At 47.7% G+C, this 27300-nt stretch overlaps 1 protein-coding gene across 1 annotated transcript; it reads right to left on the reverse strand.

Moving 5' to 3' along the window:
* Positions 1 to 1269: 1269 nt before the first annotated feature.
* Positions 1270 to 4984, reverse strand: LOC121001411 (transmembrane protein 70, mitochondrial-like). The gene is made up of 3 exons (XM_040432458.1): positions 4803 to 4984; positions 2880 to 2991; positions 1270 to 1738 (listed from the first exon to the last, which is right to left on the reverse strand). The coding sequence occupies exons 1-3, from the start codon at positions 4917 to 4919 to the stop codon at positions 1290 to 1292; spliced, it is 678 nt and encodes a 225-aa protein (XP_040288392.1). The 5' UTR covers positions 4920 to 4984; the 3' UTR covers positions 1270 to 1289.
* Positions 4985 to 27300: the final 22316 nt, after the last annotated feature.

The raw sequence follows: 27300 nt of genomic DNA on the forward strand, positions 1-27300 counted from the left end.
TCCCCCCGGGCAAGAGTGTGACGTTTTATGCATGCTAAACTTGTCTATTGTGCAATAATAATAATACAATTAATAAAGTTATCCTGTATGGTATATGCTTTTTTTTTCTTCTACAAAATGATAATGAAACTATCTGACCTGTTAAGAAAAATGATGTTTTAATACATGAAAATGAGCCTCTAGGAGCAACGGGGGCGTTACCATTACACCTAGACGCTCTGCTTTCTCTGCAGCTGCTGCGCCTTTTGATTGACAGGGCTTGCGCAGTGCAGATCTTAGAGGGAAAAGCCTCCTGAGATCAACCGCATATATATTTATATGTGTACAAGATTTAGAGCAGAACTTTTCAATAACTCCTGAGAGGACTCTTAGGAGAAACAGTAAGAGTCCTGATTACCCCACGCGCGCGCACAGTGATGGACAGCTCTCCCCGTTTCAGTATGTATACACAGTAAGCTGCCAATCATACTGTGTGGGCAGGGTCCTCAGGCGTCTCACCGTCTCTCCTAGGAGTCCTGGTCGGACTTACTCTCTGCACTCAGAGGACACCAGTCAGATTTGCTCAGTGTCATGTTGAGCATGCTATCTAATGTGGGGGCAGACTGTTATAAAGTCCTGTGGGTAGTGCTAAACAGTGACTGACAGCTAAGTATGCATATTCATAAAGGAGAGTCTGTCAATCACCATGTGCACCCATCCACTGGACTGCGCAGAACCGGGCTACATCGGACCCACGCCGAACACACAATGCTGGCGTATTATAAGGATATGCCATCAGTGTTACGGTATGGTCACACCGAGCAAGGAGCAGGGAAGTGGATAACATTTTCACAGATCTTATCCACACACTGCAGAAAATGTCTGGACCGAGATCCGCACGTAACGCCAGATGCAAATTGTAAATGACAATTTATGCTGCGGATTTCTCCCTTTGCAATGGAAACTTGCATAATTATGCATAGAAATCTATAGTAAAACCTGCAAGATTTGGTGAGGATTTTGCCCCTGCAGATTTCATCCAGATATGCTATGTTTTTTCTGTAGTGGACCTGCTACATGTGGCTATACTCTGAGGGTCTCAGAGAACCCCTTTAATCGTACTGCGCTCTGAGCAGCTTCTCTTACGTACCATGAGGTATGTACCATCCTTTCACACATATCCTGTGGATGGAAAATTGTGCTCAACTTTACTCAAAACTTCAAGTGTGAAAGGAAGCGTTAAACGCCATCTTAAAAAAAAAAAAAAAAAAAATTATATTAAGAAAATGACACCTTTACAAACACAAGGTTTATTTTTCCTTAGAGGGAGGATTTAGGTCTTCTAAATTAAAAGTGAAGGGTTTATCATAGCCCATAAGGTGCTGATAATCATTGGAATTGGGAAATAACATTGGATTTATCAGCATGGATTTCTTCTTTGCATAAAATGTGGTGAACATCTTGCTCACTCCAGGTACTTCAACATCTTCTGGGGAAAACGCTGTCCTTTTCTCTCTAAGAAATGCATTGTAAGTGATTGCAGTATAAAGGTCTCTCTCCTTGTTGTGATATAGGCGAACCACATAGCCCTTGGTCAACAAATGCAAAGTAACTGGAGTAATGAAGGTGAAGAATCCAACTATGCTGAAGAAAGCAATCTTCAATGGAAGACTGTCTACTCCGATGCCAGAATTTGCAAAAATCATTGGCAGAATAATTAAGCTGACCACGCTGGTAGAGTAGGAGAAGAACTTCACCCCTGTATGAATAATAAAGAACAGATTAGTAACACACATATTCTAACTGTATATGTATATATCTGGCAGGTTTAACACTGAAGACAAAAGTCCCTTTAAAAGCAACCTAGAACTTCGATCCAGAGAAAGCCAAAGACTAGGTGTAGAAAACATGTCTGCTCGCTCTGCTTTTCTAGGGTCTCCTGAATTGTATCCCATCATGCAACACAAAGATTCTGGCAGTATAATTATCCTCAGGATACGTCATCAGTATCTGATCAGCTGGGGTCCGACACTCGGGACCCCCACCGATCAGCTCACCAAGCACATCGCCGTACATAGTATAGTGGCTGTGCTTGGTATCGTGCTCAGCCCCATTCACTTCAATGGGGCTGAGCTGCTCCTAGGCCACGTGACACATGAACGTGTCTTTACTGGCCAGGGGAAAGCTATGAGAAGGTCGTGGTGCTACTGTGAGCGCTGGTACGTTCTCAAAACATCTGATTGGCAGAGGTCAGGGTGTCGGACCCCCACTGATCAGACACGGATGAACTATCCTGAGGATAGGCCATCAGTATACATCTCATTGGGCAGTCATGTCTTTCCTGTATATCTAATACGAGACACTGCTGAAACACCATTACAGTGTGCAGGCAAAATGCCGATATACCAGATATTTACAGCAGTACAGACACCATATCTGCCCCCCAACACCTATGGCCGCCTGCACCTAGGGCAGAGTAGAGCCTATTCTCCACACTCCCTGTGAAAATACAGACATCAATGTCATCCCATATTCTATCTGCAATAAGAGGGGCATAAGATACTGCCAGGCACATTTAGGAGGGCTTATCTTTTAGGACAAAAGGGGATTAGGATTTTGAAATTCAACATGAAATTTCAATACCCTGTCTGGTCATTTACCGCATATAAAGGTCACATAGAAGCAGCTCTTCAATATTTTCCCAGTTGACTGGTGCTTGCACCCGCTACCTCCGTGTAAGGTTGGGGCTACAAGGTGACACCACATCATCCAGGATCCAACACCTGGACCCTTGGTGGCAGGTTGATGTCACAGTGTAGCCCCAGTCTTACACCGATGCTGCTCCACCTGCATGGAGGACATCAAGTAGGATGTGGCAGACATATCAGCCAAGAACGTACCAAGCACTGCCGTTCCCAGGTTTCCAATGTAAACCAGTCTGTCCTCCTCATGCTTTACTGGAGTGGAGGACGTGCTGAGGAAACGAACAAACTTCACATCAGGTACAGAAACCTATTGTAGAGAAAGAAATAAAACGTTTGTGTCAGAGAATGTCAAAGCCACAACATGCGTGACAGACAGGGAAGTGATGCTGGAAGTGGAAATTTAAAGGGGTTATCCCTAGTATAGGCCATCAATCATATATTAGCAGTAGTCAGACTCCCAGCACCCCCAGTGATCAGCGTTTGAACTGGTTCATCCTCAGATCGTGGTACTTTTCATTGTGGCCGTTCAGAGTACTGCAGTTCTCTGCCATTCAGGTGAACGGCACAATACACAGTAAACAGTACTAAACCAAAATAATACAAATAAATGTGTATAATAGACATTCTGCCGGCCCAGGTTTTACTGTAAGGGCTCTTTCACACGAGCGGATCCTGTGCGGGTAATCTGCTGCGTGAATGAGGGCCAAGCCCTCTCTCCGGACAGCAGAGACACGGAGCAGTAACATGACTGATAATGCTCCGTGCCTCTCTGTGATCTATTTACTATAAAATCACGATCAGATAAAGTTGTCACTGTGATTTTGTAGTAACAAGACCACAGAGAGGCAAAGAGCATTATCAATCATGTTACTGCTCCGTGTCTCTGCCGTCCGGAGTGGGGCTTGGCTGTCTTTCACGCAGCGGATTACCCGCACGGGATCTGCTCGTATGAAAGAGCCCTAAAGCCAACCACACACATAGGACAGCAATAAGCCAAATGCTTCTCTGGCTGATGATCAACTTTCCTAACTGCCCCATACATGTTGTTGTCCTTCATGTACCCCCATCTTCTGCCCTCCCCTGATACTACATTAAAGAGGACCTGTCACCTCGCCTGACATGCCTGTTTTAATAGCTATATACATTGCCCATGTAATAATAATTCTGGAGCATCTTTTCTTATGTCTCTATGTTGTGCCATTCCTTTGTTATTCCTACTAGAAGTTATGAATAAATTGCTAGCAGTCTGCAGTAAGGGTACGGAGCGGTGGTCACAAGTTGGGGGGGGGTGGTGTACCTGCACAGACTCACTCTATCCAATCAGTTTGGCTTCCATCACATCAGATTTTTACAGAAGTCCTAAAAGTAGATAAAGATCATACAAATGAGTCAAAAGTATTAGACTTGGTAATTTATTTATTACGGAAAGTGTTCCAATATCTCACGTCTGTGAGTGGCAGAAGCATGTCGCCCTCTAGGGCGCAGGTACACAGTGCCCTCGGTCGCCGCACCGTAGCGGCACTAGGATAGAAATGAATGGGGTCGCGGTGCAGCCACAGCCTCAGAATCTCCAGAAATGCAGCAGTGTTGGATTTGTTCCCATTATGGGGTCCCGTCAAATGAGTTAGTTCCGCTGTGACCCCATTCATTTCTCTGCTATTACAACTACACTCCAATGCTGGGGCGCGGGCCCCGTGGATCTGAACCCTCACCACCAGGCCTCATTTACATGACTGCATCCATTTTGCAGTCCGTAAATCACTGATCCACAAAATACAGAGGTGGTCCTAGTGCTGTCCACCCTCCCACCCCATACACATCAGTCTGTTTGTTTCCCAACCAATGTGCCTCCAGCTGTTGCAAAACTACAACTCCCAGCATGCTCGGACAGCCTTGGGCTGTGCGGGCATGCTGGGAGTTGTAGTTTTGCAACAGCTGGAGGCACACTGGTTTGGAAACACTGATGTTAGACGACAGTAGGCGCCCATATTAGGCAGGCCTTAGGGTAAGGTGATGATGAGGGGTCCTGATGCACACTCCATACTGCGGTCAGTACAGCACCAGAGGCTACCTGCCGCACACACCACGTGACGCGTAGAGATACAAGGTCAGCCTCACCTGACGCCCGGGCGGCGCTCTGCTCCGCAGGGACAGGGAGAAGACACACGTCCGTGCCCTCCCCAGACACAGCGTCCCGCGCAGGCAGCGCCCCCCATACTGGGCAGCCCACAGCATCCTCGTCCTCTGCGCCGCTGACCCGGATGTGGTGCGGCTGTCATTCAGCGCTGCCACCCGGATACATTAAAAGTGACCCGGAAGTGATAGAGTCCACCCCGTGACCCCGCTGCCTGGTTACGGCTGGAGCAACAATAAAGTCACATGACTGGCGGCTGCTGGGCGGGGTTTACCGCTGCCTGGGAAACATAGGGGGAGACGTGTCAACAGCCTAAATAGCGGAGAAGTCAATTAACCCTTTACAGACTGCTCCTCCACAAACATCCAGCAGTGTCCCCAATAAATCAGACTGCCAGCCCGGGGTGTCACATAAGCCGCACCAGCCTCCCAACAGCCGCAGACTTCAGTGTTACATGGAATTTGCTGCGGTTTTCCCAGGAATTTGGGTGCAGAACACGCACTGAAATCAGTGAGGAAAGTCAACCATGTGAACACGACCTCGGGGTATATTAAAGGGGTATTCTGGTTACATAACGTTAGCCGATATCCATAGGATAGGGAATAACTATTAGATCAGTGGGGGTCCTACCACGTGGGAGCCCCCAAAATGCGAAGCAGCTGGTCAGGCTTGTGCCCTGCCTCTCCATTCATTTCTATGGGAATTCTGCAGGGTAGGCTGAGCGGCTGCTTTATTCATTTCAGGGGGAATCCAAGGGGTATGGAGCCCACCGATCTAATAGTTATCCCTTATCTGGTGGATAGGGATCACTTTATATAACCGGAATACCCCTTTAACATCATACAAGGGATCCTCCACTTATGACCCCACTTTATTAGTCAGAGCTGCAAATGACTTCTGCTATGGCAGACAAGGCATAACTATGTACAGTCCTGCAGGGCCGGCTCCAGGTTCATTTGGGCCCTTGGGCGATAAAGCCTCAGTGGGCCCCCCTGTGCTAAGGCCCCTTGCAGACGAGCGTTCCTCCTGCAGCGAGTCCGCATCGCAGCACCCAGCCTGACCTCCCAGCACTGACGGGATTCACATAGCATTATATTGATTTATGATGCTATGTAACCCTTACAGTGCTGGAATATATTAGATGACGCTAACAGCATTATGCCAGTGTTATCCAATACATTCCAGAACTTTAAGGGTTAGATCAATCAATATAATGCTATGTGACCTCCGGCAGCGCTGGGAGGTCAGGCCGGGTGCTGCGATGTGGACTCCTGCGGGAGGAACGCTAGTCTGCAAGGGGCCTAAGGGCTCTTTCACATGAGCGGATGCCGTGCGGGTAATCCGCTGCGTGAAAGAGTGCCAAGCCCCGTCCCGGACAGCAGAGACACGGAGCATTAACATGATTGATAATGCTCTTTGCCTCTCTGTGATCTTTTTACTACAAAATCATGGTGACAACTGTATCTCACTGTGATTTTGTAGTAAAAATGTCACAAAGAGACTGTCACCCTTAATTTAAGGGGGGCAGGGTCTAATTGAGGGGGCTGGGTAAGGGTGACAGGGTATGATTAAGGGGGGCAATGGACTGGCCCTGGGTGACACTGGGTATGATTAAGAAGGGCAGGGGACTGGGTAAAGGTGACAGGGTATGATTAAGGGGGGCAGTGGACTGGCTATGGGTGACACTGGGTATGATTAAGAAGGGCAGGGGACTGGGTAAAGGTGACAGGGTATGATTAAGGGGGGCAGTGGACTGGCCCTGGGTGACACTGGGTATGATTGTACTTGTTTGCACTTAAACTATCTGTAATTTAAAAAAACTGTTTGTTACAAAGATTGTTTTCCTCTTTGTGTATGTTTAGGTGAACTGGGGGGAAGGGGGGCACAAGATTAGCTCGCACAGGGCGCCTGAATACCTAAGGCCAGCCCTGATCAGAACGTTGTATTTGGGCCTGGAATTCCCGTTCTTCTGGAGTAACAAGGAAACCTGGCATCAGGACATTGTATTAGGGCTTGGGCAGGGGCGTAGCTAGAAATGCATGGGCCCCATAGCAAAAAAAATTATGCCCCCCCCCCGTGCCATCCAAAGATCCCCCTCCCCTAAACAGTGCCATCCACAGATCTCCCCCTAAACAGTGCCATCCACAGATCTCCCCCTAAACAGTGCCATCCACAGATCCCCCCTAAACAGTGCCATCCACAGATCCCCCCTAAATAGTGCCATCCACAGATCCCCCCTCCCCTAAACAGTGCCATCCACAGATCTCCCTCCCCTGAACAGTGCCATCCACAGATCTCCCTCCCCTGAACAGTGCCATCCACAGATCTCCCTCCCCTGAACAGTGCCATCCACAGATCTCCCCCTAAACAGTGCCATCCACAGATCCCCCCTAAACAGTGCCATCCACAGATCTCCCCCCTAAACAGTGCCATCCACAGATCCCCCCCTAAACAGTGCCATCCACAGATCCCCCCTAAACAGTGCCATCAACAGATCCCCCCTAAACAGTGCCATCAACAGATCCCCCCTAAACAGTGCCATCCACAGATCCCCCCTCCCCTAAACAGTGCCATGATGGCACTGTTTAGGGGAGGGGGGATCTGTGGATGGCACTGTTTAGGGGGGATCTGTGGATGGCACTGTTTAGGGGGGAGATCTGTGGATGGCACTGTTTAGGGGAGGGGGGATCTGTGGATGGCACTGTAGGGGGATCTGTGGATGGCACTGCCATCCACAGATCCCTCTACAGTGCCATCCACAGATCCCCCTCCCCGACGCTCACAGCAGTATATTTATAAACTAATCAGTAACTACTTTAACTTTAATCATTGCTCATTGCTGATTTGGATATCTTACTTTGTCTTAGCTCCGGTAATAGCAGGCAGTGCGGGGGGCGGCGCTCACTCACTGACGTCACGCGCCTGCTCCTCCCACTAGGCGGCGCAGGCGCGTGACATCAGTGAGTGAGCGCCGCCCCCCGCACTGCCTGCTATTACCGGAGCTAAGACAAAGTAAGATATCCAAATAATCCAAGTAAAGAGCTCAGCAATGAGCAATGATTAAAGTTAAAGTAGTTACTGATTAGTTTATAATTATACTGCTGTGAGCGGCGTGGCCCTGTATATTCTAACCCCCAGGCAAGTGTCCCTGTCACCATGGGAACGCCTGTGGGTTAGAATATACCATCGGATTTGAGTTTTTACGATCTCACTGAGCTCGTAAAACTCAGATCCGATTGTATATTCTAACCCCCAGGCAAGCGTCCCTGTCACCATGGGAACGCCTGGGGGTTAGGGCCGGCGCCGCCTGCAGCGCACAAGGGGCCCGGTCGCAATTGCGACCGCTGCGACCCCTATAGCTACGCCACTGGGCTTGGGACTCCCCTCTAAGAGCTAAAACTGAGAGCTGCTTTGTATGAGCATCCCTGACTCAGTCAGACTTAGGTCACCCTTCTATTACAGGGACAGCCATTCATCCGAAATGAAATACCTGGCTGGATGTGGATGGTCGAGGCTTCCCCCAGCAAAATCAGCTGCTTTCTGGAGATGTTGAGAGAACATCAGCTGATGACTCCAGCGGCCACATTTTCAGTGTACAAGGAGTGAAGGAATGACAGCTCCTTTAACTTAGGGGTTTGCTACGAGGTCTGAAATAATTTAGGGTTCTGGTCAGAGGTTAGAATACATTTTTTGGCTTGGTTTGGGTCTGAATTAATTCAGAGGTCAGGTCTGGGGTCTCAATTACATATACAGCAAGCTGTAATGCACAGTGTGCTCTGACTGCTTTTTCCTGCTTCCAGTACATCAACTTCAGGAACTGAATGTTCACTTGTCACCTTATATGTATAATCCACAATTGATATTGACACAATATAATGTTATTCAGTTCACCTACGATATGTGGTTACAATGTTATGGCTGATCGGTGTGTAATGTACTGTGCACCGCAGTTGGGCAGCCATATAGCAGAGCAAGTTTTCATTGCAACTTTAATTCTGATTTCTTTTCCTTAGGTGAGGCCTTCAGTGCTTGATTTCTTGGAGTCTGCCATGTCCCCTTCATAGTATACACAGGCACAATGCACTGCCCCTTTCTGCAGACCATGCCCAATTCTAATAGGCCACACATCCTTTTCATGACATGGCACTGCCCCCTCGGTGTACATTTGGGTGCCAGAGCTGCATCTGATCCCACACACAGGTTCATGGAGGACTGTAGTACGGGAAGTGCCAGAAGTCTTCCGTGATGCCCAGGAGATTTGCCAACTCATGCAATAGATCTCTCCATTTGTCAGGAGCCTCCTGGATATTCTTCTTTTTTCTTTTCTTTTTGCTTTTTATCTCAAATACAGAATTAAATTAAACATATCGCAAAAAAAAGTTAAATACAAAAGCAGAGAAATAAAAATTTAGAAAATTTAGAAAAAGAGTCTCTTAATGGCTTGGATAATTAAAGCATCCCAAAGTTACTGATTTTTAAAACTAGGCTCTGTCAGGAAGGTGAAAAATAACAGGAACGGATGAAATCCATCTAGTGGGATTAATAATAATGCTTATTTACTGCATAGTGAAATAAATAAAAAATAATTCCTTTAACCATATGTACCCTGCTATAAACAAAAAAGTTGAAGTATTTCAGGGGAAAAAGAGCAAAAGTATGGACACTAATGGGAAATTTAATTTGCATCAACCCTACCAACACTTTGCTATGGGGGTAATAATTGCTCCACTCACAGTCGCACACATCAGTTGTGCTGCACTCAGGGCTCGGGCTGTTGTGTGCTCCTCCAGTCCCAGGCTGTAGAGAACAGAGAGCTGCTGATTGGTGGATTAGAATCTGATCAACCAATCAGCACTTCCCCTCAGAGACATGAATGATAATTGCTGTTACCAACTGTCATTCCTGGTTACCGGCTGCAGGAGGAGGAAGATCTCTCCCAGCTCTGCTGCATCACACCCCCCTCTGTCTGCAAGAGAGAAGCATCCGTGTGTCTGTAGTGAAGTCTGCGACCCCTCTTTAGATCATAGTAAGTTCTGACATTGCAGGAGGGGGATCATTACTGTACCAGGGAACTGTATGGGATGATTTATGTGTATGAAGAGGTTCATCTAAAGCACTGCATAAGACGAGCGGAGCTTGTTCATAGCAGCCAATAAGGTTCCAGCTTTCAGACCATTTGGAAAGTGCCTTTGGTTCATCTATTCACTGCCCCCTTTATCGTACTGGTCACTTCCCACCCTAATTTATAGATCACTGCCTTATCTTACAATTCACTTCCATATATCACTGGTCACTGTCCTAACTTACTGGTTATTACCCTACCTTACTGGTCTCTATCCGCCCTATTTTACTGCTAACTGTCCTATCTTCAATTAATTAATGATATAGAACACCAAAGAAGATATGTTGGGAATTATGGGTTATCTCAATGTCCTGTTTTTGGGTATGGTCATGAATTAGTAAAATAATTTTTTTGATACTACAATTGGGGTTATGGATGATATTTATTGTAGGTGACTGTTGAGGAACGGTTGAGACGTATGCATATATATCCATGCATGCCTGCAAACACGTGCGGGCATGTATGGTATATATGTGCATACATTAGACATAGCATCATGGGACGATGTGCGCAGATGTGCCCAGCATCTGCGCACGTCTGCCCATGGTGATCCCCAGGGGCTCATGTTGGCCCCTGTGGGAAATATGTGTCCCCTGGGAGCCGTCCCACTGATAATGTAGGGGCTTGTGCCCCCTGATAATGTAGGGGCTTGTGCCCCCTGATAATGTAGGGGCTTGCCCCTGATTATCTGTGCCCCTTTATATATATATGAATGTGGCCCCTTATATAATCCCCCTTAGAATGTATGATTAATGTATACATGTGTATGGATGTGCCCCAAGCATTAATACACATGTATATTCATATTATGCCCCCTTGTCATATCCCCATACCATATAAATCCACCCCCCCCCCCTTACATGGACACAGATGCATCAATGTAAATGTGCCCCAAGCATTTACATTGATGTAATCTGGGTGAAGGCGCCAGGATGACCGGACAAATAGAATTTGAATCCTTTTGTTCTAATTATCTGCAGTCCTGCTGGAGATAATTAAGCATAATAGAGAGAGAGGAGATACCTCCACTCACTCTATTATGTGCATTCTAGCATCGCAATTACCCTTGCGATGTCCAGAATGCTGGGAGCTACCGGCGGGCGATCAAAGGATCTCCCGCCTGTCAGCAAGTGCACGCGGCCCTGTGGCGCGCGGGCAGGCGCGGTGACGTCATCTCACCGCGCCGGCCCACGTATCCTGCACTGTAGTGCGCGCGCGCGCCCCCTGGTGGCGCGGGAGTGCGGGCGCCGGGGGGATAAATATCCGGCGGCCCCGGCACTCTGTAAATTAGGAGAGGAGAGGGCCCCCACCTTGAGAAGCGCATCGGCGCTTAGGACAAAGCGGTCCCCCTTCCTCCGGCCCAAGGAAGTTAGGATCGGGGCCCCCCAGCTGGAGAGCGCATCGGCGCTCAGGACAATATAATAATCACAGGTCGGCACTGCTGTATATGGTCACGGTGCATGAGTCTATGGGATGGCGTCCCAATGTAGAATCAATGAAAAAGACCGGCACTCGCTGTTGATAATTCTTTCTTTGTATTTATTCAGTCACATGTACAGGCAATAAGTGACGCGTGCGTTTCGGTGCTGCCGCACCTTCCTCAGACTTATCCTCATACAAAGAACATTTCATGTTTAAATAGAGCGCCCTTCCCCCCCCCCCTCCGGCCCAAGGAAGTTAGGATCGGGGCCCCCACCTGGAGAGTGCATCAGCGCTCAGGATCGGGACCCCCCCCCCACCACCTGAAAGGGCAGCGCATCCTGCGCTCCACCGGACCCGACCCCTGCAGCCTTTCATCCTGCGCTCAGAGCAGAGCGCCCGACCAGACACCCCCCCTGGACGAATGAGCAGACCAACAAAACCTTAAGGCTCAATTCACACCTGAGCGTTTTACAGCGCGTTCCTACGCGCTGTAAAACGCACAACAAGGAGAAACCAATGCTTCCCTATGGGAATGGTTCTCACCTGGGCGTTTTACAGCGCGTTCCTACGCGCTGTAAAACGCCCGACGCTCACACAAGTTCTGTAGCGTTTTTTTGGGCGCTTGTCGCGCGTTTTGGCCCAATAGACTTCAATGGGAACGCGCAACGCTTGTATTTTGCGCGTTTTTTACACCGAAAACGCGCGTTCGAACGCGCGTTTATGATTTTGCAACATGCTGGAAAAGGCACAACACCAGGTGCAAAGCACAGTTTTGGAGAGAAGCCAGCATGGAGGAGTCTGGATGTGACACTGAGACCCTGATCAGGCTGGTGCAAGGCAAACGCTGCCTATATGACACACAGGATGCCAACTATAAAATTAGGAGCAGCAGGCAGCAGGCCTGGGAGGATATTGGTAAAAGAATCTGGCCAGATTGGGCAACTTTCACAAAGACAGTGAAAAAGGGAAAAGGTATTTCCATGTGTGTTGTAATGTGAAAAGTAAACTCCTTGTGTGCAGTGGTGTACCAACTATATGTAATAGCCCTGGCCAGCTCTACCTGCAGCCCTCCAGCTGTTGTCAAACGCCACCTCCACAAATGCTGGGCTGTATTTTACTTGCTGGAGCCTGTGCATGGAGTGGGATTTTAGCAACAGTGAGAGAACGACGCAGCATCACCATCCCTGTTCTTGTATATGGACACTCAGTGGCCTTAGTTTACAAAGAATGATGTGCACATTACATGTTGTATAGTGTCCCCTCAGCCCTTTAGTTTTTAGTACTGTCCTGGTTCACCCTCCCCCACATTCTGGTACAATGCAATGGCCCAGTATGTTCAATTTGCAGTGGTTCCACTGTCTTGTGGCAGACTGCGCTCCGCCAATGTAGTGGCATTTTGAAATGTAGCCCTAATTTTGGGTTGAGGGATTGGAATCCTAAGTTGTTATTGATATTGTGTCCATTTTCCAAATCCACAGATTGTGGGCTAGGGGTGGGCTGGCATATTTTAGGTGCTTCTGTTTATAACGTGGCAGTATTGGGCACCTTGATGGAATCCGTTCTTTTGCCCACATGGGCTTATATTCTACTGGCCGAGTATGGGGCACTTAAATGGGACACATGTTTTCGCCAACATTTTTTACCAGTGTTAACAGACGACTATTGATGGCCACTATAGGGGCATCCACAAGGGGCACTATATAGGTGAAAAAAAAAAAAAACACAAAAGTGCTTTTCAAATTTGGTCATTTAGGCATAGTAATAAACCACCAAAATGCAAAATAAATTCCAATTGAAACACTCTTTTCAGACGAAAAATATAAATTAACATAAACTTAGATGGCTTCCCATTGCCAGGGTAACGCCCCATGTGGTGATACAAAATATTCGGTGAAGTGGTCCCGGACAGCCACACCGTGTCTGCTCCCACGCACACCGCTCGGATTAGGACTCTCCAAGGAATGGCTGAGGGAATCTTCAAAATTAAAGCCATCCCGTACACGTACAAAATTATGCAGAGCACACGCTGCCTTCACGGCCGAGATGGCGGTGTCCAATTTTAAATTAATCGGAGAATGGAGAAAGCGCCATTTGTTTGCTAAAATGCCGAAGGCGCACTCCACCACCCTGCGTGCCCTTGTCAGCCGGTAATTAAATACCCGCCTATCAATGGAGAGTCCCCGGCTGGAGTACGGCCTCATCACATGCTCCCCCAGCGCAAACGCCTCGTCCCCCACAAAAACAAAGGGCATAGCCGGATAAGTGGTCCCAGGCAGTGTGGTGTTCCCCGGGAGGTCCATCTCATTATTATTGAGCATTTGGCCAAAGGCAGAATGGCCGAAAACAGCTGAGTCTGAGCTGCTGCCGTAGGACCCCACGTCAATGTACCTGAAGCAATAGTTTGCATCACACACCGCAAAAAGAACAAACGAGAAATATTTTTTATAATTAAAAAATTGACTCCCGCTCCTGATGGGCTTCTGAACGCGGATGTGTTTGCCATCTATTGCGCCGACACAGTTTGGGAAATTGCAGTATTCTAAAAAATTAGCCGCAATTTGCAGCCAATCCTCCTTCTGTGGTTGGGCCATCACAGCAGGATGAAGGACGTCCCAAATTGCCACGCAGGTTTCCCGGACGACCATACTGGCTGTGGACTTCCCGATGAGAAAGGCGAAGTGTAGACTGGTCAATGACTGTCCGGTAGCTAAATATCTGAAACAAATGTAAGAAAATAAAGAGACATTATTAATTTGTGTTTTTTTTTTTGCGAAGTCACCACAATGAAAGGGAAATGGAAAAGCCTCAAAGACGCCTTTATCCGCCATAGGCGCAAACAAAGGGAGCAGAGGAGCGGATCGTCCCCAGGCGCACGCTCCACTTACGTGCATGCACAGCAGCTGTCTTTTTTGATTCCATGCACGGAAATGCGGAGGTGAGTCAAGGCCATACACATTGAGGAGAGGCTGTGGTATGACATGACATACATTCAATTTCATATGGGGAACATACTTACCTTGATTTTCCACTTCACAGCACCGATAGTAGCTGGGAACCCAGCCAGGCGCGAGTTGACGAAGAAGAGGACGAGGGCACAACAATGGACAGTGAGCCCGGACCATCTATGGGGCCAATGAGTCCTCCAGGCCCCCCACCCACTCCGAGTTTGGTGAGCCCCTTGCAGCCTGGCCCAGCCGTCCCAGAAGCAAGTCAGCAGCCCAGACAAAAAAGGAGGAGAACTGAGAGGCAACAGGACAGGCTAATAGGCTGCCTGGATGCCCTGGCACATCCTGTGCCCAAACTTTCTTCGGATGCCTATTTTCTCCTCAGTCTAGAGGAGAAAATGCTTCATGTGCCCCGAAATATGGTCACAAAACTAAGGGATGAGTTGACGAAGACCATAGACAAATATTGCATGCCTTACGAGATCGCAACATCTAGCACTGCCCCACTGCAGGCCCCACTGCAGGCCCCACTGCAGGCCCCACTGCAGGCCCCACTGCAGGCCCCACAGCAGGCCCCACAGCAGGCCCCACAGCAGCCAGCACTATATGGGCACCAATATGGGCCACAATATTGCCCCCAATATGGGCCACAATATGGCCCACAACATCCCCAACAAGCACAACAACACCCTCACACATACCCAGCACACACATACACACAAAGTAATATACAACACCCTCATGACACATGGCAGACACAACACACATCATACACATATCCCTGTTCAAGCACGGGCCCAAGCACCTCAACCACCACTGAAATGCCACCCGCCAATCAGTCTCGCGGAGCCCGAGAGACACGGCGGGATCCCGAGGCAGAGTTTTCCGGCCCTCAATATGAAACCCTGTGAAAAGGAGAAGAGAGAAAAAAATTCTCGGCCTCAAGGGTTTGGGTGACCAAAACGGTCACATCTGTAGAAAATGCTTTGTAATATGTTTATGTTGATACCAAAAAGTTGCTCCTTTGTTTAATTTTGAAATGTATGATGTTAATACATTCACCAACGAAAAAAAATGGAAGGAAATGTTTGGAGTATTTTTGGAAAGTGAGGGGTAAAACATGGCCAAATGTGTATACATGATGCATGTATGGGATATGTATGCCACACGTTGTCAACATACACATCACATACCCCCCGCACAAACACTCATACATCCCAAACAACAAGAGAAACACGGCGAAACTCAGATCCTGGCACAACACACTGCAAATGGGTAAAATGGCCACAATAATAGGCGACTTACCGCAAAGTAATGACCAGTCTTTCCACTGGTGGGATGCAGTCCCGCATGAAGGTGTCCTGACGCTGCAAATGAGGGGACAACAGCACCAGGAGCTCGTCAAAGCTGGGAAACAATAAAATGCTCAGGGTTACCAATACAAAAAGCACAAAACACTTAGCTTAACCATTGAAAATACATTGCAACAACATATACGTACTAACCTGGGGATGTACATCCTGGTATAGTCAAAAAACTTGTCCTCATGGCCACGGAGTTTCGCATACAGTGCCCAGAACTGGCCCCTCTCCTGTCTATTGGCAATGACAGGGTGGACCCAGAAGCGTCGCCCGCTGTCCCGCCTTCTCCTCAAGCGTTCCAGTTCGATAGCTGCAACAAGTGCCGCAACACGTCGCCGTCTAAAGCATTCCATGACTTCAAACCACACACTCTACCAACACACATGGAATTGCACACCTACAATGCCCTATGATTGGCCAAACTTCAGATAGACAGGGATATTTGCTCATTGGACAACACTGCAGTCAATCACACAAACGCGCGTCAAACGCGCGTCAAACGCGCGTCAAACGCGCGTTTACTATTGCAAAAAACGCGCAAAAAAACGCGCGTAAAACGCGCGATAAATATGCGCGTAAAACGCGCGTCTCAGAAACGCTCAGGTGTGAATTGAGCCTAAGTATCACCCCATTATAACCCCCCCACTATCCCACCAACGTACCCCCACGCCATTATCCCACCAACGAACCCCCACTCCTCCCCATAACCCCTGGTACCCTCACCCCTGGTTATCCTGCTCATCCCCTGGTTCCCTGTGTGTCTGCTCTCCCCTGATTAACCCTTTCCCTGCCAGGCATGCCCCTTGTCCCCCCCCGGACACTTTGTACCCCTGATGTCTGTGCCCTGTTCCCCTGTCCGGCCTGCATTAACCCCTTTACCCTGGTGGCCCTGATTAACCCCTGGTGGTTACCCTGGTCCTGTAGAGCATGCTTCTGCTCTGCAAACAATCCTTTTAACCCTTAGTCATACCCCGTAGGGACAGTGAATAGTCAGGTGGGGTGGATTGTTAATATACTTGTATGTGTGAACTGTGTAGTTAGTTCCTGGGTGGAATTGGGAACGTGTAGTGTAGTTTAGGATTGTATATTTAGTGCTGTATTGTAGTGTACTGCGTGCGTAGTGTATTGTTAGTATTGCATGCGTAGTGTATTGTTAGTGTATTGCGTGGTGTAATAAATACCGTTATATTTGTACCCTTTTGTGTAGCGTGTACTTGTTAGCGGTAGCAAGTTAGTAAGGCGCATGCAGCTAGCATAGCGATCAGTGTGGAGCATAGCGAAGGTATTGTTATTATATAAAGGCATAAATGGGCGGAGTTATCACTAGATGGCTCCTCCCATTTATGAATATTAATTATCGATATTTGCATAAATATTGGTGATTAATATTCCCCCTTTACATTGGCGAGCCAGGCCCACTGCTTAGATTTTGAAATCTGTGTTTGGTTTTGAGGCTAGAGGTCCGTTACACTGTCAATTATCAGGCAAGAGAGACGCGGTCAGTGGTCTGAGCGTCTAGGACCTGATAATTCGGACAGGTAGCGCGACTCTTCCTCACAACACCGGGCGCAGATCAAAATCTTTAGCAGAGAATCTATAATTGTTCTGTTATTAATATTTTTGTATTTGCTTTACACGGTCACCGTCGCTGGGGTAAGAGAAGAAGGCACGGAAAGAGATCCATCTTCGTTGGCGGTACATAGAAGTCCAGCTGGTCGGGAAGAAGCTATCCGGAAGAAAAGGACTTCTTTCAAGCAGCTGCAAGGGACGGAAAAGTACAGCACCAACAAGAAGATGGAGGCACAGAAAAATGTCACTGCATCGCTCAAGTGATTGCAAGGGAGAAGACACGTCACTGAAGGAGATCCATCTTCGTGGGAGCGGCATACAAGTCAGGCTGGTCGGGAAGAGGCGATCCGGGAAAATTGACTTCTTCCAAGCAGCTGCGAGGTACGGCCCCAAGGAGAAAATGGACTCTCATCAAACGGTGAGTATTGACTTCCCCACACTGCAACACTTGAGCAGACACAGCACATTTAACCCCATCCTCCCCACTACATACAAGTCAGCAGAAATGCTGTGGTCCGATTTGTTAGCACAGGCTTGTAGTTATGACAAGCTTTGTGTTAACAAACGGACGGTGTTGAACAAGGCCACCAAACGGCTTCGGATGCTAGCCAAACTCGTTCATACGTTTGAGGCTAGCATCTGTAAGCCAAAGGAAGTTGCGCTGGTGTCTCAGTCAACGGAGACAATTCCTCCGGCCATTCACTGCCAGTGCTGTGCCAATAATTCTGACCAGGTTTCGGCATTGCGGGCACAGCTGGCAGAGAATGTGCAGTCTACTGTTGACCGAGATGAGCAGGTGGCTAGGATAGAGTCACAGTTAGTAGAGCTGCAGAGGCAGAAGGAGGAAATTGAGGCTAAGTTGACTCAGTCTTATACTGAGGTCAAGGCCTTCAAGGAGCGGACTGCCTCTACTGACGTGACGGTAGCCAAATTGAAGGCTGAGGTTGCTGTAAGGTCCCAGCTAATGTCTGGCATGCAACAGGTGATCACCAAGTTGGTGCCGGCCCTTTCTTTTTCCGTAAAGCCAGGGTCGGAATCTCCCAAAACGTTGCCCTGTGCAGGGCCACAAGGGGGGGAGAGTAGTCTGTGACCGGTCTGATCATCAGGTCAAGCCGGTCCAGACTAACAGAGATTTTTCCCTGACTTTGGGAAAAAGAACTGTGAAGAGTGCGTCCCTGAGGATGGTACAATTCAGGAGAAGGGAGCACGGCTGCAGTGTAGATGGACCTGGGCCATGCAGAGCAAACATCAGATGTTTTGCATGTGGTGGCCTAGGTCACATAGCGAGACACTGCAAAACACACAGGACAGGAAACCAAGTCACGTGTTTCAGGTGTGGGAACAAAGGACACATTGCAAGGAATTGCCCTTGTGCAAGTAATTGCAATGTGTCCAACAGTATCAGCCAGGTAACAAATTGTGCAGTGGGGTCTAGTCAGCTTGGCCATAAAGGGTTTACCTCTCGGCAGCATAACCAGCTGCTGAGGGGTCAGAGTGGCCAAGCTAGGCTAGGCAACATTTGACACCCCTGTACTATTTGTTACACCGTGTGTTCCCTGTGTATGTCCATGTTGTGTGTTTTTGTTATCTGTTTGTAAGTTTTTCTTGATGTTGATGGTGGTAGTCCTTGTCTACGGATGTGTTCTACCATGCTAATTTATGTAGTGTTGTAAGTCCCGTCTGCTGTCTTTGTTTCATTCTGTGTCCCCTTGGAGTGGAACAGTGTTATACTGTGGATCGAGAACGTATTGGTTCGCGAGCAGATAATATCACATGGGAAATCCTGCTGGTCGGGAGAAGGCATAAGGACCTTCTCCATGCAGCACACAAAGGATGATGTGATATTATTCTGGGCAACCAGGGTCTCAGATCGATACGGATGGCACTGTTTTGCTCAAGGTTTTCGGTAAGGGCTGTGTTGCGCTGGGGACTGGGGCGAACAGACAACATTGGTGTAATGTTGTGCTGCGCACTTGATTCTAGTCCGAGCAGGCAGCACAGCTCTGATAGGGATTGGACGCAGAGTGTTTGGCAGCAGAGTGTGGACTGTGTTCTTGTGTTGTGGGGTCCTGGGAAGCCAGGGCATGACTATGCCATTGGTTCTGCGGGCCTCCACAAGGCAGGATCACAGGGGGAAATCAGCCTGGGTGCACACGAGTGGACAGGGATGTGGTGCCATCAATAACAAGATGGTGCTTTGTCCACAGAACTCCAGTTATCCTAACCTAGTAGGGTGGCCATCCTTATCTGTTGGTGCAGAGGGATGTGCAACAGAGGACACGCTCCTCTGAAGGTAGGGTGTTCAGACACCAGTGTTGGGATAACGAGGGGTCCTGTGAGATAAAGGGCAGCCCAATCCCTTTCTCTACCCATGGGTCAAAGGTATTGGTGCTGGGAATTTTCACATTTAATTGCACTGTTAGGGGAGAAATTCCCCTGGGAGCACCTGGTGTTTTCTTCTGCCATAGGTGTGATTTTTATATGGAGCGGAAGAAAAAACCTAGGAGATGCCACAGAAGAGGCCAGCTATTCCCCCTGACACTGTTGTGAAGCTCCAGAGGATCCCACTGGATTTTGGCAACTAAGCGACCTCTGCCTAGAGGTGTTCTAGATAAGACTGTGCCACAATCCAGCGGGAACATTATTTAAGGCTCTGGAGGAAGACTTGGGAGACGTTCGGGTGGAAGAACTTATCATCACGTGTTTCACCCAGTGAAACTTCTTCTGGTTCTGGTCATCGTAATCGGAGGGTCAAGGGACTTATTGACCAAATACACCAGAACCAGACAGAACTTTACAGAACTATCCGGAGGAGGAGGCTCAGGACATAACTCAAACATTGTTCCTGTAGCCAAATATCGTATGGACACACTTTGTTTCCTATGAGGGTTCGGGACGTATAACTTGTACTACCCTGAAACCCCATAGCACATTGTATTGTACATTTATTGATTGATTGTGTTTGTTGTTCGATGGTGTACCCATAGACACTCTAGGTACAAATGTGTGACAGCCTATATTCGGCTGTACACATTTGCATCCTATAGTCGTTTCCCATTGACACAGGGGTCTGCGACCTACCTGTGTCTTTGGAGGTGTAGAGATATGCCAGGTTGCATGAGTCTCTATGGGTACACACATTTAATGGAATTTGGTGGTGTTGGGAGGGATGTGACATGTATTTTGTGTGAATGGGGATAAGGTTAGGTCACGATAGGGACAGGCATCATTCATTTGCCACCTTGAACCCTGGAACGGTGAGGTTCTTAAGGGAAGGGCTGGAGGTGTAGTGTGGCGGAGGTGTTCTCCGCAGTAGAATTTAGGTACTATGACATCACCGCTTAAGAGTTTGACCTGCCTTGTAAAGACCTATTAATCTGTCCACGGGAGAACCGCACCCATCAAGATGCAAACAGACATTGGATAGAAGAAAGTTGGGACTGAGGTTGTGAGGGTGAACCCGCTCCAGATGCCTTGGAGGCGGGCCATACCTGAAGATCGGCAGAACTACCGAGAGACTGTGGGGGTGTGGCCACTCCAAAGTGGGGGTGGCCGACACCAAGAGACTGTTATAGAAAGGCCAGTTAAAGACTGTAAGGGTGAACCCGCTCCAGAATTGGGGGGGACGAAGATACCTGAAGATCGGCAGAATTACCGAGAGACTGTGGGGGTGTGGCCACTCCAAAGTGGGGGTGGCCGACACCAAGAGACTGTTATAGAAAGGCCAGTTAAAGACTGTAAGGGTGAACCCACTCCAGAATTGGGGGGGGGGGGGCAAAGATACCTGAAGATCGGCAGAATAACCGAGAGACTGTGGGTGTGTGGTATCCTAAAGAAGAAGACGGTGTATCCTGTGGACGGAGGAGTAGGTTACGGTGAAGGGCAGGTCGGAGGAAGCTGGATTGGGGATGTCTAAGTACCTAAAGATCAGTGTGCACTACAGTTCTTCCTGAAATTCCACCAAAGATGGGGTTGAAGGGGGGCAAATATATCTCAACCCGTTCCCCCATTATATTGTCGTATTATATTCCGACAACAGGGGGATTGTTGAGGAACGGTTGAGACGTATGCATATATATCCATGCATGCCTGCAAACACGTGCGGGCATGTATGGTATATATGTGCATACATTAGACATAGCATCATGGGACGATGTGCGCAGATGTGCCCAGCATCTGCGCACGTCTGCCCATGGTGATCCCCAGGGGCTCATGTTGGCCCCTGTGGGAAATATGTGTCCCCTGGGAGCCGTCCCACTGATAATGTAGGGGCTTGTGCCCCCTGATAATGTAGGGGCTTGTGCCCCCTGATAATGTAGGGGCTTGTGCCCCCTGATAATGTAGGGGCTTGTGATGTGCCCCTGATTATCTGTGCCCCCTTATATATATATGAATGTGGCCCCTTATATAATCCCCCTTAGAATGTATGATTAATGTATACATGTGTATGGATGTGCCCCAAGCATCAATACACATGTATATTCATATTATGCCCCCTTGTCATATCCCCATATCATATAAATCCCCCCCCCCCCCTTACATGGACACAGATGCATCAATGTAAATGTGCCCCAAGCATTTACATTGATGTAATCTGGGTGAAGGCGCCAGGATGACTGGACAAGGTCCGGTCATTCTGGTGAACTCAAAAGGATTCAAATTCAATAGAATTTGAATCCTTTTGTTCTAATTATCTGCAGTCCTGCTGGAGATAATTAAGCATAATAGAGAGAGAGGAGATACCTCCGCTCACTCTATTATGTGCATTCTGGCATCGCAATTACCCTTGCGATGTCCAGAATGCTGGGAGCTACAGGCGGGAGATCAAAGGATCTCCCGCCTGTCAGCAAGTGCACGCGGCCCTGCGGCGCGCGGACAGGCGCGGTGACGTCATCTCACCGCGCCGGCCCACGTGTCCTGCACTGTAGTGCGCGCACGCCCCCTGGTGGCGCGGGAGTGCAGGCCGCCGGGGGGATAAATATCCGGCGGCCCCGGCACTCTGGAAATTAGGAGAGGAGAGGGCCCCCACCTTGAGAAGCGCATCGGCGCTTAGGACAAAGCGGTCCCCCTTCCTCCGGCCCAAGGAAGTTAGGATCGGGGCCCCCCAGCTGGAGAGCGCATCGGCGCTCAGGACAACGTGCCTTCCCCCCCCCCTCCGGCCCAAGGAAGTTAGGATCGGGGCCCCCACCTGGAGAGTGCATCGGCGCTCAGGATCGGGACCCCCCCCCACCACCTGAAAGGGCAGCGCATCCTGCGCTCCACCGGACCCGAACCCTGCAGCCTTTCATCCTGCGCTCAGAGCAGAGCGCCCGACCGGACCCCCCCCCCCCTGGACGAACGAGCAGACCAACAAAACCTTAAGTATCACCCCCTTATAACCCCCCCACTATCCCACCAACGTACCCCCACGCCATTATCCCACCAACGAACCCCCACTCCTCCCCATAACCCCTGGTACCCTTACCCCTGGTTATCCTGCTCATCCCCTGGTTCCCTGTGTGCCTGCTCTCCCCTGATTAACCCTTTCCCTGCCAGGCATGCCCCTGGTCCCCCCCCGGACACTTTGTACCCCTGATGTCCGTGCCCTGTTCCCCTGTCCGGCCTGCATTAACCCCTTTACCCTGGTGGCCCTGATTAACCCCTGGTGGTTACCCTGGTCCTGTAGAGCATGCTTCTGCTCTGCAAACAATCCTTTTAACCCTTCGTAATACCCCGTAGGGACAGTGAATAGTCAGGTGGGGTGGATTGTTAATATACTTGTATGTGTGAACTGTGTAGTTAGTTCCTGGGTGGAATTGGGAACGTGTAGTGTAGTTTAGGATTGTATATTTAGTGCTGTATTGTAGTGTACTGCGTGCATAGTGTATTGTTAGTATTGCGTGCGTAGTGTATTGTTAGTGTATTGCGTGGTGTAATAAATATTGTTATATTTGTACCCTTTTGTGTAGCGTGTACTTGTTAGCGGAAGCAAGTTAGTAAGGCGCATGCAGCTAGCATAGCGATCAGTGTGGAGCATAGCGAAGGTATTGTTATTATATAAAGGCATAAATGGGCGGAGTTATCACTAGATGGCTCCTCCCATTTATGAATATTAATTATCAATATTTGCATAAATATTTGTGATTAATAATCCCCCTTTACAGTGACTCTCCCAATTTACCCATTATTAATTACTGTATCGCCCATTATCGTATGTATCCGTGATCTTAATAGTCTGACATTTCCACTGTCCTGTCTTACTGGTCATTACCCTATCTTACTGGTTATTATTCATCCTATCTTACTGGTCTCTGTCCTATCTTACTGCTTACTATCTGCCCTATCTTCCTGGATGCTGCTCTATCTTACTGGTCAATGTTCCCCCTATTTCACTGGTCACTGTCCCTGGTCACACAAACAACAGCAACCATGATAACACCAAGGTAAGGAGAGGCGATGATTAAGGCTACTTTGAAACTGGCGTTTTGGCTTTCCGTTTGTGAGATCCGTTCAGGGCTCTCACAAGCGGTCCAAAACTGATCAGTTTTGCACTAATGCATTCTGAATGGAAAAGGATCAGATCAGAATTCATCAGTATGCCTCAGTTTGCCTTCATTCCATCTCCATTCCGCTTTGGTGTCCGTCTGACGAGACTGAGCCACAATGTAAGTCAATGGGGACGGATCCGTTTTTTATGACACAATCTGGCACAATAGAAAACTGATCCGTCCTCCATTGAATTTCAATGGTGTTCAAGACGGATCCGTCTTGGCTATGTTAAAGATAATACAAACAGATCCATTCAGAACGGATGCAGACGGTTGTATTATCGGAACGGATCCATCTGTGCAGATCCATGACGGGTCCGCACCAAACGCGAGTGTGAAAGTAGCCTAATTATTAAGTCCACTGCTTTTGGTAGTTCATAGCACAAGGAGAGATGTATCATTCCTGTACACCAGAAAACTGATAAACAAAAGTTGCAAATTCTGTTTAAAATGTTTGTAAATGGCGTTTTACTGCCAGCCTTTCCATTTTTTGAAAGGGGTGCGCTTAGACATCAGCCCCAGAAGATTTACTTGATGTATGCCAGTTTTCTGCTGTACATGATGACCGAAATCTATGGCAGCTGTAAGCTGGTCAAGAATTCATTCAGGGCGCATAGACTGTCAGAGGATGCACTTAATTTGTAACCAGGTATGAACTTCATGATAAATTAAATGCATCCCCCCTGCTCTTGATAAATTTCCCCTGAGATGTTTGGTGAGTGGAAAACAACTCCAAACATGTTCTGACAGTTGCTGGCTATTATGGGATGATGGGAGTTGTATTTCTACAGCAGCACTTGCTGAGCCAGAGGTGGTAGACCATTGTTCTAGAAGTTGAAATAATTTCTTGCATCAATCGTTATCAGGGTTTTTGTTTATTTCTAGTTTACATCAAATTTTATATTTCTCCTCTATTGCCTCCAAAATTGCCTGGAAATGATTTATATCTTGTATTCTTCCTTGCAGGTGTGCACATGTCCATTTTGTAGGAAGGATGACATCACAGCTACAGAGTTGACCATCTGATAGCCTAGCTCGACTGCCAACCTCTCCTGAAGACCCCCTCAGTCGAGTGGAGGACATCATCTCTGAAAGAGGGTCCCACAGATGCATCCTAGCAGTTTGAGCACCACTCCTACAAGAGTCAATGCCCTGAGTGATTTCACTAGGGAATTACTCCAGGATGGTACTTGTGTTGGGATACACCTCTGGCTGACTATCATCATTCTATAAGATAATGATGTAGGTGTGTGCTGTCAATAACCCCATAAAGATGTGTGAATGTTTAGATTAAATGGCTACTATCAGACAACCAGGAATGGATGTCTAACATCCCATGATCTATGCAGCTTATCTGGATACTTCATGCAGTACGGGAAGTCTAAGTGGCCATTTATGGACAGGTAGGAAAGATAGTTAGCTAACAAATGAGAAATGCATATATGAGTGATAATGTAATAATCAAAAGAGGAAAAAATGTGGCAGGAAAGAATTAACTCTGATTTCTTGTATCAATCATTATCAGAGTTTTGGTTCATGTCTGGTTTCTTTCCACTTTCCTGCTTCTCCTCTATTGATATAACATTCAATTATTGCCTGTAAATGATTAATATGTTATATTCCTAGTTGAGGGCGTGGATATGTCCATTTTGTAGGAAGGATGACATCACAGCTACAGAGTTGACCGTCTGATAGCCCAGCTCGACTGCCCACCTCTCCTGAAGACCCCTCAGCTTTTTGAGAGTTGGGTGGAGGACATCATCTCTGAAAGAGGGTCCCACAGATGCACCCTAGCAGTTTGAGCACCACTCTTACAAGAAGAGTCAATGCCCTAAAAGCGTGATTTCACCGGGGATTACTCCAGGGTGGTCCTTGTGTTGGGATGTACCTCTGGCTGGCTGTCGTCATCCTTTTAGGTAGATAATGAAGTGAGTGCTGTCAATAACCCCATAAGGAAGCGGGAATGTTCAGATGAAATAGCAACTATGAGGTGGTCAGGAAGGGGATATCTAACATTCCCCAATGTATACAGCTTATCTAGATACTTTATGCAGTACATTCAATTTAAGAGGCCTTTTCTAGACAGCTAGGACAGATAGTTAGCTAATAAATCAATGAGAAATGCATATATGAGTGATAATGTAATGATCAAAAGAGGAGAAAATGTGGCAGGAAAGAATTAACTCTGATTTCTTGTATCAATCATTATCAGGGTTTTGGTTCATGTCTGGTTTCTTTCCACTTTCCTGCTTCTCCTCTATTGATATAACATTCAATTATTGCCTGTAAATGATTAATATGTTATATTCCTAGTTGAGGGTGTGGATATGTCCATTTTGTAGGAAGGATGACATCACAGCTACAGAGTTGACCGTCTGATAGCCCAGCTCGACTGCCCACCTCTCCTGAAGACCCCTCAGCTTTTTGAGAGTTGGGTGGAGGACATCATCTCTGAAAGAGGGTCCCACAGATGCACCCTAGCAGTTTGAGCACCACTCCTACAAGAAGAGTCAATGCCCTAAAAGCGTGATTTCACCGGGGATTACTCCGGGGTGGTCCTTGTGTTGGGATGCACCTCTGGCTGGCTGTCGTCATCCTTTTAGGTAGATAATGAAGTAAGTGCTGTCAATAACCCCATAAAGAAGTGGAAATGTTCAGATGAAATGACAACTATGAGGTGGTCAGGAAGGGATATCTAATATCACATGATGTATACAGCTTATCTAGATACTTCATGCAGTACATGCAATTTAAGGGGCCTTTTCTAAACAGCTAGGACAGAGAGTTAGCTAATAAATCAATGAGAAATGCATATATGAGTGATAATGTAATGATCAAAATAGGAGAAAATGTGAAAGGAAAGAAGTAACTCTGATTTCTAGCATCAATCATTATCAGGGTTTTGGCTCATGTCTGGTTTCTTTCCACTTTCCTGCATATCTTTATTGATATAACATTCAATGATTACCTGGAAAAGATTAATATGTTATAATTCTAGTTAAGGGTGTGGACATGTCCATTTTGTAGGAAGGATGACATCACAGCTACAGAGTTGACCGTCTGATAGCCCAGCTCGACTGCCCACCTCTCCTGAAGACCCCTCAGCTTTTTGAGAGTTGGGTGGAGGACATCATCTCTGAAAGAGGGTCCCACAGATGCACCCTAGCAGTTTGAGCACCACTCTTACAAGAAGAGTCAATGCCCTAAAAGCGTGATTTCACCGGGGATTACTCCAGGGTGGTCCTTGTGTTGGGATGTACCTCTGGCTGGCTGTCGTCATCCTTTTAGGTAGAAAATGAAGTGAGTGCTGTCAATAACCCCATAAAGAAGCGGGAATGTTCAGATGAAATAGCAACTATGAGGTGGTCAGGAAGGGGATATCTAACATTCCCCAATGTATACAGCTTATCTAGATACTTTATGCAGTACATTCAATTTAAGAGGCCTTTTCTAGACAGCTAGGACAGATAGTTAGCTAATAAATAAATGAGAAATGCATATATGAGTGATAATGTAATGATCAAAAGAGGAGAAAA

Source organism: Bufo bufo, chromosome 5 (assembly GCF_905171765.1).
Source record: "Bufo bufo chromosome 5, aBufBuf1.1, whole genome shotgun sequence".
Classification (NCBI taxonomy): domain Eukaryota; kingdom Metazoa; phylum Chordata; class Amphibia; order Anura; family Bufonidae; genus Bufo; species Bufo bufo.

Coding starts and splice junctions, on each gene's coding strand:
- LOC121001411 (XM_040432458.1), bottom strand. CDS start 4,919: ATGCTGTGGGCTGCCCAGTATGGGGGGCGCTGCCTGCGCGGGACGCTG. Junction 2,992..4,802: donor GAGCGCCGCCCGGGCGTCAG/GTGAGGCTGACC, acceptor TCTCTACAATAG/GTTTCTGTACCTGATGTGAA. Junction 1,739..2,879: donor CCTGGGAACGGCAGTGCTTG/GTACGTTCTTGG, acceptor TTATTCATACAG/GGGTGAAGTTCTTCTCCTAC.